Source organism: Enoplosus armatus, chromosome 14 (genome assembly GCF_043641665.1).
Source record: "Enoplosus armatus isolate fEnoArm2 chromosome 14, fEnoArm2.hap1, whole genome shotgun sequence".
NCBI lineage: Eukaryota > Metazoa > Chordata > Actinopteri > Centrarchiformes > Enoplosidae > Enoplosus > Enoplosus armatus.
Window position 1 is genome coordinate 13031550 of NC_092193.1, and position 15484 is coordinate 13047033.

At 40.7% G+C, this 15484-nt stretch overlaps 3 protein-coding genes across 3 annotated transcripts; 2 read left to right on the top strand and 1 right to left on the bottom strand.

The window, feature by feature from the left end:
• The first annotated feature begins 1767 nt into the window (after window positions 1–1767).
• Window positions 1768–3624, top strand: LOC139296384 (interleukin-12 subunit alpha-like). Its single transcript, XM_070918777.1, has 7 exons — window positions 1768–1786; window positions 1884–2029; window positions 2128–2214; window positions 2387–2428; window positions 2948–3070; window positions 3293–3337; window positions 3490–3624. Exons 1-7 carry the CDS (start codon window positions 1768–1770, stop codon window positions 3622–3624), a joined length of 597 nt encoding a protein of 198 aa, XP_070774878.1.
• Window positions 3625–6057: 2433 nt separating this feature from the next.
• LOC139296929 (zona pellucida sperm-binding protein 3-like) lies at window positions 6058–8656 on the top strand. The gene is made up of 8 exons (XM_070919496.1): window positions 6058–6432; window positions 6632–6747; window positions 6878–6981; window positions 7102–7279; window positions 7439–7556; window positions 7705–7790; window positions 7981–8252; window positions 8550–8656. Exons 1-8 carry the CDS (start codon window positions 6058–6060, stop codon window positions 8654–8656), a joined length of 1356 nt encoding a protein of 451 aa, XP_070775597.1.
• Window positions 8657–12476: 3820 nt separating this feature from the next.
• arl14 (ADP-ribosylation factor-like 14) lies at window positions 12477–13091 on the bottom strand. The gene has a single exon (XM_070918967.1). It carries the CDS (start codon window positions 13080–13082, stop codon window positions 12477–12479), a length of 606 nt encoding a protein of 201 aa, XP_070775068.1. The 5' UTR covers window positions 13083–13091.
• Window positions 13092–15484: the final 2393 nt, after the last annotated feature.

A 15484-nucleotide genomic window follows, 5' to 3' on the forward strand; every position in this document is an offset into this window, starting at 1 on the left:
AGATTACACCAGGTTTCCAAACCTAAAAACAAAAAACGAACAGTGTCTAGTTGGGGCCCTGTGTCATGTTTCAGATTTCTGTGAGTTGTTAGAGGGTCCATCAAAAAGACATTGCCCCTCTAAACTTCTCAGATAGTTTCATTTCAATAACTGTTTGAGGGCCATAGAGCACAAATTATGCAATATTTCACAACATAAGCAAAGATTAGAGAAAAAAAATCCAAAATATGAATAAAAATGCGTGTAGCAGAGCTTCACACCCCATTATTATCTCACAATTCCTCAGATTTATCTTATAACCATCATTATTAACAATCCTATAATGTCATACAGTATATAATATCACTCACAGGGGGCATTTTATTGTGGAAAGAGTACTTGATACTTTGTGTACATTTTGCTGATAATACTTCTGTACATTTACGTGAGTTGAATTTTGACTGCAGGACTAATGGTAGAGCATCACTTCACCACATATTACACACATCATCTGTTGTTGGTGTTTGCATGGCAACAGTCCTCCATTACCTGGCGCAGGTGAGAACCAGGCGAGGGAAACAACAGAGCAGAGGAGCTGCAGGGAGAACAACAGAACAAACATGAACAGCCTCTTCTCCAGGTACCACTCAGTGCTTTTATGTTTCCTCTTATCAATTCATCAACAATTTTCTTCTACTTTACCTTTTCATTTTATGCTACTTTATACTTGCTTATACTGCACTACAACTCAGAGGCAAATATTGTACTTTTTACTTCACCACATTTATCTGACATTTGTAGTTACTTTACAGATTAAGATTTTACATTAAAAATAATATATTACCTTTTTCGGTTTGTGACTTTAAGTTTTCCAGAGACAAATCCCATCTAATTTCCCCTGGTTCAATTTAAATAAATGACCAAGACTTTAAGAGGTCAAACTCTCAAATATTTCACAAAAAAAGAGAAAAGTCAAAAAAATAAAAATAATCAGAACAGTGAATGCAGGGCTTTTACTTGTAGTGGAGTATTTTTACACTGCTGTATTGGTACTTTTACTTAAGTAAAAGATCTTTCTACCACCACTGGATATTGAATTATTATTATTATTAAAAAGTAATTGAGCTATTAAAAAACTAATTAAAATGTACATTTTACACATATTTCAACACAGTTGAACACAAGACTACTACTACTAAGAATCCATAAATAATTTAAATTGAAAAGTATAAATTACAAATAAAATAAACCAGTTGAAGTAAAACAATGAATAAATCTTGAATTACATATTTTCACTAGAAGCCAAATTTGTATACAAATGTGGAAAACATTCAATATGACATTCTAGTTATTGAACAAAGAATACAGATTTTGTTGTCAATTGATGTGTTTTCTGTCTGGCCCTTAAATACAATAAAATGTGTTTTTTGTGATTATCAATACACTGGACATGGCAGATATTGGACATATTTTAGACGTGGCTGTGCAGGATTACAGTTTAGAATAGCACATAACATAATGCTTTCACTCTGCACTCTTTGGAAATGTCAACAACAAGCAGTAACCATTACTCATCAGCGTTTGTGTTAATTCCAGTTTCACCAAAGCATTTAGTGATATAGGGGAAAACTTACACAACCTTGACTGAGAACTTTCAATTTACAGTTAGGTGTCAACACACTGCAATACCATGAGGGAAATCCCTGCATCAGTCTGGGTATAAAACACTTAAGGATGTCTGAAAGAGTCAGTTACAGCAAAGAATCTGAATCAACAGCCTCATCCAAGATGCCATTCGTCAATCTCTGTGAGTATTAAGTACCCTGACTGAACAGTATTTTCTTTTTGCAACAAAGTAGTTGAAAGTGGAGGTTTACTTTGAGAATTTTGCTCTTGTTTGTCAGACTTCGCTCCTGCACTGCTGCTCCTGGTGCTCGCCTGTCCTCAGGTCAGCCACTCTTTGCCAGTGACGAGTAAAGAGCCGATGAACGACTCCTGTGTTTTATACGCATGGACACTTCTACACAACATCACTAATGCACTCACACAGGTAGGCGCGTAAAACTGAACAAAGATTTATTTTTACACTGGTCATCTTTAAAGAGTTTTTAATTTATAGTTAAAAACAATGATCTTTCCGTGTCGTAGAAGAACCTGTTCAGGGGATTCGACTGCGCAGAGCAGAGCATGGAGCTCAACATGGAGACTAACACGGCATCTGTGTGTTCACCGCAGGTAAATCATCAGTTTTTATATGTGGGTATTTCAAGTTTGAGACAGAACAAATACTCATTATTGTAACAGTACTATATCCTAATATGTTGCAGCCCATACAACTCTATATTATGTCCAGGCACATCGACCTTTTGTGGCCGTGTTACTTAAAATCTGTGTTTTTATCCCACAGGAATCAACATGCTCAGGAATTGTTAAGTCAAAATTTGATCGGGTATGTTGTGCTCTACCTCTCTTTATTTTGTTTTATTTTTCTAGTTTTATGTATCTTTAGAGAGCCTATGAAAGTCAAATTATTTGGCTTTAGAAATGTACAAATTAAATATAAGTAAGCAGAAACAACCTTCAGCAAATGTATTTTACTTGTTTATATACACTTAGTGTCCACTTTATTAGGTATGCCTATACAATCTAATATTATTACTTCCATGATGCCAATAATGTTCCGTTTTTGTGGACACTGTCATAGAGGCGTTTATTAAATGTTGGTTAGTGTTGCTGTTGAACAGGACTGCAGTATATTGAGAGGTGTTTCTATTATTGTGCCCCTCTCATGTTTGTAAATAGAATAGAAACACCTCTTTTAACAAAGACTTAGTTATAAACATATAACTTAATTTACACATTTCCGGTTGGGCTGTTGTCTCGGACTAAATTATAATCCAATAAAATAAACACTATGTATATATGCATATATTGTCTTTACGATTGTCTTTGCTGTTTTTCCATCCAGGAGTCATGTCTGACAAACATTGGGGAGGATTTGCATCACTACTACAAGTTTCTAGCTTCTCAGCCGGACCCTGACAGTTTACTCGGCCCTACCGTTCTGTCCAGCCTCAGAGAACTCATGGAGGTATTCAGCTTCACTTGTTTCACACCATTTGCACCAGTGCTATTGACCCTTAACACTAGTTTCATGAAGGGCTGTTATGCAAAAATCACCTCCTACAAGCTCTTTCATCTGTTTTTAAATGTGATATGCTGAATAGCCACATCTTATGCAATACTGAATTGCTCAGGACAGACAGTAGTTAAGTGTCAAAGATGTTAAGAATTCATCTTTTGCTCTCAACAGAACTGCTTTAGATGGTCTCTGCCAACAGACGTGGCCTCAGAGGAGGTAAGAGATCTCTTAATGCATGCCGTAACCATGAGTTAAGACACAGTTGTGTGTTCTTTTTTAATTTACTTAAACAGCACTAAAGTGTTTTGGAAGAACAGTCATAGTCCAATTGTAATAAACCACCCCTAATTCCTCTGTGTTTGTTTAAGGCTGCTGCAGAGCTGCATCAAAGCACCTTCGATGGGAGACTGAGCCTCTGCAAAGTGCTGAAGGGCTTCCATGTCCGCACCATCACAATCAATAGAGTCATTGTATACATGAACTCTGCTGAACACACTAAATGAACCATTGAGCTCTAACAGATCAGTAGTTTTAGAAACCTATACAGAACCATTTTACATACAAAATGACATAAACTACAGTAACATTTCATGTTTCATCCAAATAATCAAATTGTGACAGAAAACACTTCAGTCTACTTTATAACATTTTAAAAGGTACATATTTATTTTTAAATGTAGTCATGTAACTTATATTTGACATCAAGTTGATGTGTTGAAGTACTTTTTTTATAAAGTGTATTTACAGACTGTGCTATTTATTTATTAATCATTTGTTTTATTCTGGACTATTTATTTTTCAACTATTTATTGTTATATTATTCACTTTGTTGTAAGAATCATCAAATAAATATTTTTTTCCTGCATAAATCCTGCTGATTTATCCTTCATTTATTCACTGGTGTTTACTTTTGTTTTACTTTTGTCATTGGACTTTCCTTCTTACCAGTCAGTTGATTAATCTATTGCAACCACAACAATATATGTGATTTACAGAAAATATTTAATTTGCTTTCATTGAGAAAAGCTCTCATTTACAATGGGCATGAAATCCTGGAGGTATTTTGCCACTGGACTAAACAACACACCTTACTGTATTTTCCTGTAACCAACTCAACACCAGCTGAGCCTTGGGACAATTAGACAGAATGCAACGTAGTGTTTGCTCACACTTCATTTGGAAAGTCCAGTGTTAATTGTACACTTACATCAGTTGACCATAATAATGTCAGTAAAACAGTCTTTTGATATTCAGAAGGATGTGAAAGTCAGTCAAACTATGTTCAGTGTCTGGTTTATGGTTTGGATTAAACTAATATTTGAAATGGAGTCACAATGAGATCAGGGTTATAGGGTTGGAGTTGTTTACAAATAACAAAAAGTTAACGGCAGAATGCCCAGACAAAGTTTTCTTAGTCAGCTGGAGACTCAAGTGATCTTTCATTTTTTTAAGAATGATATTTCAAGTTGCAAGTAAGCTGTGTTGGTTGTAAAGACTCACTGAAAGTCAAATGTGGCTTTTTGTTTCAATTTTCATCCTGTCTGTGTTTCCAACGGAATTGGCACAACTGACATTTGTGGCTGCTGGGGTTGAGAGAGACCTATGACGCTCCTGCCACAGAAAACGTGTGAGACAATTTATTGAGGAAACAGATCAGAGTCGAATACAGGAGAGACAGGAGAGACAGAAAGAGCAGGATATCTAAATACATGTGATAATAATGAAAAACAAAAATTGCACCATACTGGGATCATACTGCTACTCCTATTTCACAAAGCCGACTGCACAAGCAGAAAAATATGTTAAAATGATCAATACCTTGTTCAAATGGATCTCTGTAGTACACACAAGGTTGGAGGTTTGGTTTCAGTGGTGGCACATGATGAAGTCAGAAGGAGAAAAAAACAATTTTGGGGGGTAATACTGCATTTAAAAAAGTAGAAAGGTAGCATAACAAAAACATTGAAATTGTGTAAACTGCTGTATTATTAAAGCACTAATCCTACTTAAAATCCTGTTTTAATTAATAGAGACATGATACCTAATGACATGGTAATGTTGCATTTCATCTTTCCTGCAAAGAGCGCTGTTATCTGACTGATGCTATAAACAGCATCTTTTCAGGAGAATATTAACACTTTTTTTTTTACCAAACAACTTCCTCAAATTAACTTCCTCTCAGTCTGCACATAGCTCCAACAACCCCTGCTAAGGTAGCCTGTGAGGCAGAACCCAGGGATAAGAGAGTTTTAAACCTCTGCCTAGTCTGCAGCCAGGCCCTTTCTCTTGTATCATGTCTTTGTCATTTCAGACTGTTAAAATACAAAGTGTGTCAACATCATTTCCCTGTCAAACTGCTCCTTTCCGTACCCTGTTTCCAAGGAGGGTGTACATTTGTACTTGTCCTACACCAAAAGGTCCTATCTCAATTTAATGATTAAATGGATGGTAAAACGGTGACGGGACAGACCTCAAAGGCAAAAACAGATATACTTTTTACACTGAGAACACGTTATTAACGAACTAACACTCTTCAGCCGAAATGCTTTACTTCATTCATTTCATTCAAACTGAGTCGATGGAGATACAATGATTTCGCAGAGCAAAGTGAACTTATTTCTGCAGTTGCAGTGCCACCTAGTGGAACATTTGGCTCATAGCTTAGCCAAAGGACCACACCACCAAAACACGTAGGCTACATATGAAGTTGTTGTCTATATGTCTATCTATAATAATGTTGTCTGTTATTAATTAATTACGTGGGCTAAAAATGCTAAACACTGTTATGTTGATAGATTTCACGTAACGACGCACAGACACGCTGAGTGGAACAGGGTTATAATCAGTCACCTGCGTCCAGGTGTGTTTGCGGAAGATTACTTACAGCTGCGGGGATATTTTCAGAGGCCTCCTTCCAAACCTGTTCCAGGCCGAGAATGGACCGCAACCTTCAAACAACTTCTTCTTGGTGGATAATCATCCTCATCTCAGTTTCCACACTGTATGGCCGAGGCTCCAGCACGAGCAGGACTCAAAGTAACTTCCAGCCTCAAGTCACCTCGATCCAGCAGCAGCAGCAAAGCGCGCAGCTCAGCGTGCGGCCTCGACCCGTCGCGGTCAGCTGCCACCCGGACTCGATGGAGGTTGTGGTGCAGGCGGACATGTTTGATATGGGCCTTCAGGTGGACGGCAGACACCTGCGTCTGGGCTCGGAGTCGGTGAGTGAAGGGAGTGCATGCGGAGCAGTCCCATCCGGGGAGGCGGAATTCACCATCCGGGCCCACCTGATGGATTGTGGGACTAAACTCTCAGTAAGCATTTTTTTTTATATGGGATGCAGCTCAAGTGAATTTATCACAAATTCATCAGCTGTTAGGTGGGTTTGCACACTCGTGTGCACGAGTTTTAACTTTTTGATGTCTCCTGTACTTTTTACAGTGACCGCCTCACTTAGTGTCAGGTGTCTTGTTTTGTTGCCATGTGGAATTATATGTTCATTGTTCCTTTCAGTCGACCAAAGAGGAGATCATCTATTCTAATGTTCTGGTCTACTCACCTGAACCTCCATCTGATGGTGTGCTTAGACTGGATGGAGCAACTCTTCCAGTTGAATGTCATTATGATAAGTAAGTCCTGCACACTTTGACACAGTCGTTTTATGTGTGTACAGTTGGAACCAGCTACTTAGATTTTGATATGATTTTATTCTTGCGTTTGGCCTTCTTGGACACTTAAACAGTGTTTTCCTATTTTCAGGAAGTATGCTGTGGATGGGATTTCCCTGCATCCCACCTGGGTTCCTTTTGTCTCCATGGCCTCAGCAGACGATCAGATAGATTTCAATCTGCTACTAATGACAGGTATTTAAAGGAGGACATTCATAGAGCAGGTTTCTCTACTCCCAGGCATGTTCAGAATAGCGTCATGCTACAGTTTTAATGATTGAATATATCTTGAATGTTTATTTATCATCTCCACAGATGATTGGCAGTTTGAGAGGGGATCGTACTCTTACTTCCTGGGTGACCCCATTCACCTCGAAGTTTCTGCCGTCATTGGTAACCACAGGCCCCTGCGAGTCTATGTTGACCACTGCGTTGCCACAGCAACTCCTGATGCAGAGGCTACCTTTAGATATGACTTTATTGAGCATTATGGGTGAGTTCCACCACCAAATCTTAAAAGCCCACCATCCTGCAGCCCTAAGTTAAAGATTTATGTCTTATAGTTGATATTATCGTTCCAGTTTTTGTGATTTCTTTTTGAAGTTGAAGTTACTGCATTCCCAACATTTGTCTTCTTTTGCTGCTCTAACAGATGTCTTGTTGATGCTTACCTGACGAACTCCAGCTCCCGTTTCCTACCAAGAGTTGAAGAGCACAAGCTGAGATTTCAGTTTGATGCCTTCAGGTTCTACCAGGAGCCCAGCAATCAGGTTAGTTAACCCTGTATTTTGTTTTTCTATTAAAAGTGCATTGTGCATGCCAGTGTAAGAGTTGCATTAGTTACATTATTCTGTTCAATAAACATGAGACCTGGAAGAGGAGCTTGATCATATTTCACACTAAACTCTTCTCCCACAGGTCTACATAACCTGCTACGTGAAGGCTGTGTCAGTCGGGTTAACTGCCAGCTCTCAGAACAGGGCCTGCTCTGTAATTGAGAACAGGTATTATATTAATGATGCAGCAATTTCATAATCGGCACAGTCAGTTCTCCCTTCACAGTATCAGAAAACAAGGAGTGAAGTTGTACCTCTTGAATACTATATCATCTGAAAATGTTCTCCCTTCTACAAAACGCGCTCTGAGGTGCAATGATGAGTTCCCTTCATTTTGCTAATTGCCTCCTTTATCCAGATGGAGGTCAGTCGATGGGAATGACCAGGCATGTAGAAGCTGCGATATCTCCCATCGGGTTGAGGAGCCTCTGTCTACAGAACGCCCTAAAACTACCATGAGCACCAAAGCATGGCCCTCCGTGACCCCTCAGAAGAGTTTAGTCCAGAACGGACCCGAACAACACCCAGCCAGTTATGTGCGTTTTCGTCCAGGAATGCACCAGAGCCAACACAACCAACCTCAGCAATTGTCTGCTCGATTGATGAAGAGAGGAGCAGAGTACAAAGCAGGTGAGTACAATTGAAATTAGATTTGCTGAATTCTTCTTTTTACATGAGATCAATCTAGATACAACTTAAACTTCATAGACAAATCTTACATTCCCAAATTTACTGACAGGTCGTTAATACAGACTAAATAGTGAAATCTAAGTGACTGTTTTACAGTCCGTGTTAGATTTTACAGAATTGAAACGGTTGAGTTTTTGATCTGTTTATTTATTGGGACCAGTTATTCATTGAACCTTTTTTAGTGAAGCTGAAAGAGACCTTCATTTTTTTGAATGAAATGAAAATGTTGTTTTACAGAGCGAACTATCCAGCTGGGACCCATTATTGTCGTGCCATCCGGCAAAATTGGTACAAGGCCAACAGATTCCAAAATGGCACTTTCACCAAAGAACAGGACCACCTGAGACCCGGGAGCACAGAGGAGACTGCTGAGGATTAAAAAAATAAACATTTCATTGTCATGTACAGGACAAACAAACATTTGTCATCTTGACAACACATTCACAGGTGTTGTCAAGATGACAACACCTGTGAATGCAGAGTTTAAGCTCGTCATTCAAAATACCATCTCGCTTGAAATAGTTTTTCTTGTCAACTTCACTCTCAATCTTCTGTGAAGGGAAATTACCCATTTACTTTGTTCAAGTTCTTGTATTTTTTTGTCCAATAAATATTACTTGGCCTTTTTCGTTGCCCCTGCCCAACATCCAACACACATTATCTCAATTATTTGATATCCGGTCTCTACAAAATCCAGCATCCAGTAGTTCTTTGCCAAGAACTTGATATGTCCTCAGCGAATAATTTAATTAGGATCGAGTTTTAAGCACTCAAAGTCATCAGACCAAAGCAAAAGGATGCATTGTGTGTTGTTATTTTACACAAATACACAAACAATACACAACACACAATGCATCCTTTTGACATTCACTGTAAAGATTCATCCAACATAATTCCAGCTATTCTGGTCTGGAGAGAAAAGCAGACATGCTGTTAGGGAGCACTTTCCTCCATTACTACCCACAACCTACTTATCATGTAGTCACATTATTGATTAATCATTGAGGGTATATGATGTAATATAAAATGTTTGCTTCGCCTGTCACATCCAGTAACATTAGTCACAGCTCTCCGTAGTAATGGCTTACTGAAAATTTGATCAAAATCATGTAACTTTTGAGAATATTTAGTCACTTAATGCAATTAAGTTGTTTTTATTAAAATAATTTCATGAAAAATGGCTTATTACTGGCTATTGTGAGTAAAGAAAGTAGCACAGCTGTTGTAGCCTCTCATTTAGAGTTTTAACAAATATCCTTGTTGACAGGTGCAGCTCTTTGCACTTCCGGCATCATGTATACTAATCAGCCTAAATGGACGTCGACCAAACCATTGCAGCCTTTTAAGGAAAGACCTGACTTGACCCCTTTAATGTACACGAGTATTAATATTGCAAATGGAAACACTCTGTGCTCTTGCCAGCTACAACATTTAGTTATGTGGCTTTGGTTGTGTCAGCACCTTGGACAGCGCCCCTCATTGTTTCCCCCCAGTGGGCGCGTGGATCGCTGTCCACGGTCCTGAAACATCAGCAATGGCTCCTGCAGGCCGCTTGTTTCCAATGTGCCCTCCCACCTTCACCGTCATGGGTCATGTCTCTGTGCTTCCGACGCGACTGGTCGATCTCCTGGGCGCCTGTTTACTTCCACATCAAATGAATAAGCCTTTGTATGTAAGACTGTGTTTACGATTTGCTGGACGGCATCAATATACCCGCTAAGTGCATAATAAATCAGGGGCACGCTGAAGTACACTTTTGAGTCTGCGTAGCTCCAATTGCTCTTTGGTGAATACTGAGTGCTGACCATTCATTGAGTGAACATGTGGACATGTTGTATTGTGTTGACTGTCCGTTTCCCTTCTTTTTTCCTCTGTTTCCCTGTGTCCTCTGGGCATGCGGTGCGTGGATGATGGCTCTGCGTCAGCGTTTCAACCAACTCATCTTTCAGCGTTTTATCCACAAGTGAATTCGTCTCGCCTGCACCCTGTTTCCCAAGCCTTACCATCGATTCACTGGGTCATATCTCCCCTTCGGACGCGACAGCGATGCTTTCCTACAAATGCCAAGCAGTGGCTGTGTTCACTGTTTGCTTTCTGCTTCGCACGGTTGTTTATTCCATCCGAAAATGTGGACAGGACATTTGCCGGGATGACCAGGTCTGCTGCGCGCAGGGAAACGACACCACTGCCGTCACCTGTTGCAAGCAGTTCGTGGACATGACTTACTACAACATCGCCATGGTCACCCGGAAACTTTCTGGGGTGCTTATTATGCTGCTTCTGTTCGCCGTGGGGTACTTCGTCCAGCGAGTGTTGTGCTCCAGATCCAGGCAGCTCACCCCGCCAGACAATGGACACCCAACTGTTACCACATCCCAAGAACCGCTCGTGGACAGCTGCACGCCGGACCACTCGGTGGATCCAACCCCTGCTGCTCAGCTGCCCTCGTACGATCAATGCAAACGTCTGCCGACATATGAAGAAACAGTGCGGGATGTGAGCAGAGGGGTCCAACATGGGACAAGCTACATGACAACGACGTAGGTTGGATGCACTGGGACTTCACTATACAGCGCTGTAGATTCGACATCTGAGATTGTATTTTATATCATTATAATTGACATTTCAGAAACACAAACCGCCCGGACTTTGTCTGGTATTTCCCCCTGCAGCAGCCTGAACTGTGTGCGAGATATACCGACTAATGGCCAACGATTTTATCGCTCTTTGCTCCATTTGTTCCGAGGCATGCATCAGCCAGTTTCATAATAGGACACGTTTTATTTGCTAATGTTAATAGATCACATATAGTAATGCTTTATAAATCAGTAATAAACCATTAATTAGAACAACTTTGGGGTTGCCAAGTCGTGAATAAAAACCTTTGGCCAGTGTGTGTCATCCTCCAGCACGACACTTGCTTTGTCTTTTTGGATGAAAAACAAAAGCCATTACATAACAACTTATCAACTTGTACCACTGCAGACTGGATGGATTGTTGCAAAAACCCTAATACATAGTAGAACTGCAGACTTGTTAGAAAGTAAAGGATTTATTAATGGATTACCAACATTTATTACCAAGTTGAAATGATAAACTCCAGCCAAAGGCATCTTTCACAACCGAGGATCACCGCAGCAGTCTCTTTATCTCCGAAAGCACTTGTCTTTCTTATCTCGCTGATATTGATGCTGTATCAGTGCGATGACTCTATGAGCCCAAGAGTTTAATGTAAATGCCCGTGGCTGCGTGAGATAATCGAACTCTGTTTAAATATTGAAAGACGATATGCTGCTGCACACCGGTAAAATCATTTCTACAGTTAATGTGTGTTTGTGGTACTCGGCAGTGCGTTTAATGCACAGTAATAGACTTCATGGTATCTTGTGTTTCCTGTGGTATCCATAACAGTATCATAACAACTAGCCTGATATTTTCACTCTCTCTTAAGTGGCCTGCAGGATACTGTAGTTGGTACTGGGATACTGTACATGCGCTTAAAAGAAATGTAGACTTATCCAGAAGGTCGGATCTCTTTACATGTGATTTATTGTTGTGTTGTTAATTTCTTCTTCATTCCCCAGATGTAGGCGATGATCCGATGATGGAAGGAAACTCCGCTGATACTGACTTTTCACATAATATTGTTTATTTGCATCAAAGATCAGGATCAACAGGCATGCGCATCTTGACCTGTACAGCACCCGTAGCCGAATCAGTACTGCTGCCTCGAACACTGTTCAAACTCGTCTTTTATACATTTAGGCATACAGGGGTCCTACTATAACACATGAGTCTATAAACTTATGTTTCCCTAGGGTCCCTCAGTACCCCAAAACCGATGATATACAAGTTATTTGGACAGCAGTCTAGGGGTCAGGAAAAGAGACCTCTATCGCATAACTCCCACATTCCAAGGGAGACATCCAAACAATAATGAATCTTATCAGTATGGGGCCCCAACATCTGTTAGTTATTTACCTGGAACATTGCATACGTGGCAACTTTGTACTGCATATCATTTTATGAAAAGACTACTTTTATGATTAGTATCAAATAATACACATCAGTTGGTATAAAGGAGTTTATATTTAGAACAAACTTATTTAAACACTCATTTGTCAGATTGCCAGTGGTCTGAAACACATTTCATATAAATAAAACTTAACGTCTGGTGGTCGTTCTGAAGTAGTTCACTGTTTCCTTGATATTGTCTCTCATCGCTCCAGGGTCTGATGGGAGTTTGACCATTTGGATCACTCGTCTGAAAGCCTCTTCAACTCCAACTCCCGTCGATGCGGAACAAGGCTGAACGAACCAATCCCGAGCGGAGCAAATCTTTCTCAGGTTGAACCTGTCCTTGATTTCGGTGACAGTCAGAGCGCCGTTCACGTCCTGTTTGTTGGCCAGAAGAATCAGCGGACGGCCCCGCAGCTGCTCGCTCCTCAGGGTGCTCTCCAGCTCCCTCTGCGCCTCCGCCAGACGCCCCCTGTCCGAGCTGTCCACAACAAACACGACAGCTGCTGTGTCCTGGTGGAAACTCGTCCAGTGCTCGCGCATCTTTCCTTGCCCACCTACATCCCACACGGTCAGGACGATGTTCTTCCGGTTCTTTCTCGCCTCGAGCATTTCCACGTTGAAGCCGATGGTAGGAACCGTGCTGACGCACGCGTTGTGTTTCAGTTTGTAGAGGAGAGTCGATTTTCCAGCGTTGTCCAGGCCCAGAAGGAGAACTTGGGCTTCTGGAGGTTTAGATCCTCGCAGTCCCATGGCGACGTGGATAGATAAAGGCAGTCGACTCAAGTGGGATAGTCACATCTTCACCTTACAGTACTCCTTTGACGCTGTGTTTGCTTAGTGCGTTGCCCGGAGTTTTATAGATAAGCCATTAGCTCCATACTGACTAACTCACAGTTCACCGATAAGGTGCCACACCAGGGCAAAGTTTGTAGCAACCAGAGGATATGCTTGGTTTATTTACGCTGTATGAATAGCCATGCAATGTTATTGCCTCTATAAGACCAATATTGTTCTTCTGTTGGCCATATTATGCACTGACAATGTGTTCATCTGGCCATTCGGGTTATAAAAGGTTATCCTAAGTTATTTTGTCTGCTACTTAAGTTATGCTTTAAGTCAGAGTCTCAAAAGCACATTGGAATGATAATGAGATTGTTAGGGACCAAGCAGTGAGGCATCAAGGAGACAGGAGTTGCAAACCTGGGTTTTTATTCACCCACAAAATGCAAAAACATTACAAACTAAGATGGTGATACTTAGGCCTATAAAAGAGGTCACCATAGCATAACTGTACTCAACGCAACAAGTTGTTAACTGAACTAACTGACCTGCTACAATGACACACAAGGGAACATATATAGTGGCTCAGCCAAACCAAATATAACACAAGAGGTAAACAAGATGGACACCAACTACATACCCCCCCCCCCCCCAACGACCAGGAAGTAACCATCCCCAAAAACCAGGTAACTCAAAGACTAAGAAACAAATGATTAATAAACTGGATTACAAATCAAACAAACTGTGATGTTCATTGACTAAGTGTTGTTGACTGCAAATGAAATTACCTATGTAGGTAACATAAGGTGTGAACATAAGTGTGAATTGGGATCTTATTACCATGTGTGGCTGTGGCCATCACACATATATTCTTATTTATGTGTTAATTAATTAGAAAGAAATAAAGGTGAAAGGAGAAATGGGTTTCATTATATTTGACCATGGTGCACAAGGACTTGGGTACATTGTTGCACACATGAGATACAATCATTTGCTTGAAAATTCATTGTGACACACTTCATTTTAATCGCATATTCACTTATGGATCACATTCGTTCCACAACGCAACAGTTGCCTCAGTGCAAGTGACAATAAATATGTAAACATAAGGAACAATATCCAGACTTCAATTGTCAAAGAAAGAAATGCAGTTTCTTACTGAACCAGCGTTGGCCCCCCCATATAAGAACATAATGAGGTTTTAAGGTTCTTTTGAATTATTCATTTCAACATACTTTTCCAACAGTCCACACAGTCCAACTGTGACATCCTATTGACAGAAATGTGAAATGTCAAGTGGATGTTGTACCACCACCACTTTCCCCAAACCTCCTCAAAGTTTCCAGAGCTTCTTTAAAAACAAAAGGACCCATAAACATTAACCTGTACACCATCACATTCAAACTACCACACTTGTCACAACTTGTGCGCTATGGTATTACATACAGTAGTAAAATTTAATTCTAAAGAGGATGAAGTCAAATGAAAAGGAAGGAAAAATAAATGAAGATTGGTCAGCCATTGGAAGGATGCAATTTTCACCTTGACTCTCGTCTGAAGTGCAGGTGTTTACAAACCACACTCGTTCATATAAATAGAGTGGTTGATGTTATCCAACTCTCAGTACTGACTTGACCCAAGCTCACTTCTTTCATTTGACCTATACACCACATTATTCTGAAAAAGTGTATTCATTCTTACTAACAGACATAATCGCTCACAGTCATGTTGGAAACAAGACAGTGGCACTATGTTTCCAAAGAAAACACATTATCTCATGGCACCCTTCACCTCCTCTCATGCAGTCTGACACTGAATATATGAATGTCTCATATAGACTAAATCAATAAATTAGTGATCAGTCCAGCCGACCCGCCATGTCGCTGAGACGATTTAAATCCACCTCGGCACCGGACGCTGCAGTGTGCGTGCGCAGGAACCCAAAGCAGCGGCATCCTGCTGCTCCACGCCAAAGCTTCCAGTCATGGGGTGTTTGGCTTAATTCCATTCAATTCGTTTGCATTTTTCCTGAAGATTTTATTTTTGTATCAGGATCTGGTCCATTTCTCTCCCGGCTTCACCCACACGCCACCGGTTGGATTGTCCATCACGTACACCAGCCCCCCGGCGTCGCAGCGGCTTTGGGGCCATGAATGGGGTGTTGACTTCTCCAGCGCCCGGGCGGAGGAGTGCAGACAGACCGACTGACTGGTCACCCTCTTCTGAATGCGGACAACGGAGGCTGGAGTGGGACATGAGTCCGTCTTCTGACACATGTCCGCTGCGTCCACGCGCTGGAAAATCACCCGCGCTTCTATGGAGGATTTGGAGCCTTGCTGTCCCATACTGTAACTTCAATTCAAAACACTCCT

Bases quoted from the DNA above. Each gene is read 5' to 3' on its own strand.
- LOC139296929 (XM_070919496.1), top strand. From the start codon at position 6,058: ATGGACCGCAACCTTCAAACAACTTCTTCTTGGTGGATAATCATCCTC. The intron at 7,280-7,438 runs GTGAGTTCCACC...CTGCTCTAACAG, and splicing joins GACTTTATTGAGCATTATGG to ATGTCTTGTTGATGCTTACC. The intron at 7,791-7,980 runs GTATTATATTAA...TCCTTTATCCAG, and splicing joins TGCTCTGTAATTGAGAACAG to ATGGAGGTCAGTCGATGGGA.
- LOC139296384 (XM_070918777.1), top strand. The intron at 2,429-2,947 runs GTATGTTGTGCT...TTTTCCATCCAG, and splicing joins TTAAGTCAAAATTTGATCGG to GAGTCATGTCTGACAAACAT. The intron at 3,338-3,489 runs GTAAGAGATCTC...TGTTTGTTTAAG, and splicing joins CAGACGTGGCCTCAGAGGAG to GCTGCTGCAGAGCTGCATCA.
- arl14 (XM_070918967.1), bottom strand. From the start codon at position 13,082: ATGGGACTGCGAGGATCTAAACCTCCAGAAGCCCAAGTTCTCCTTCTG.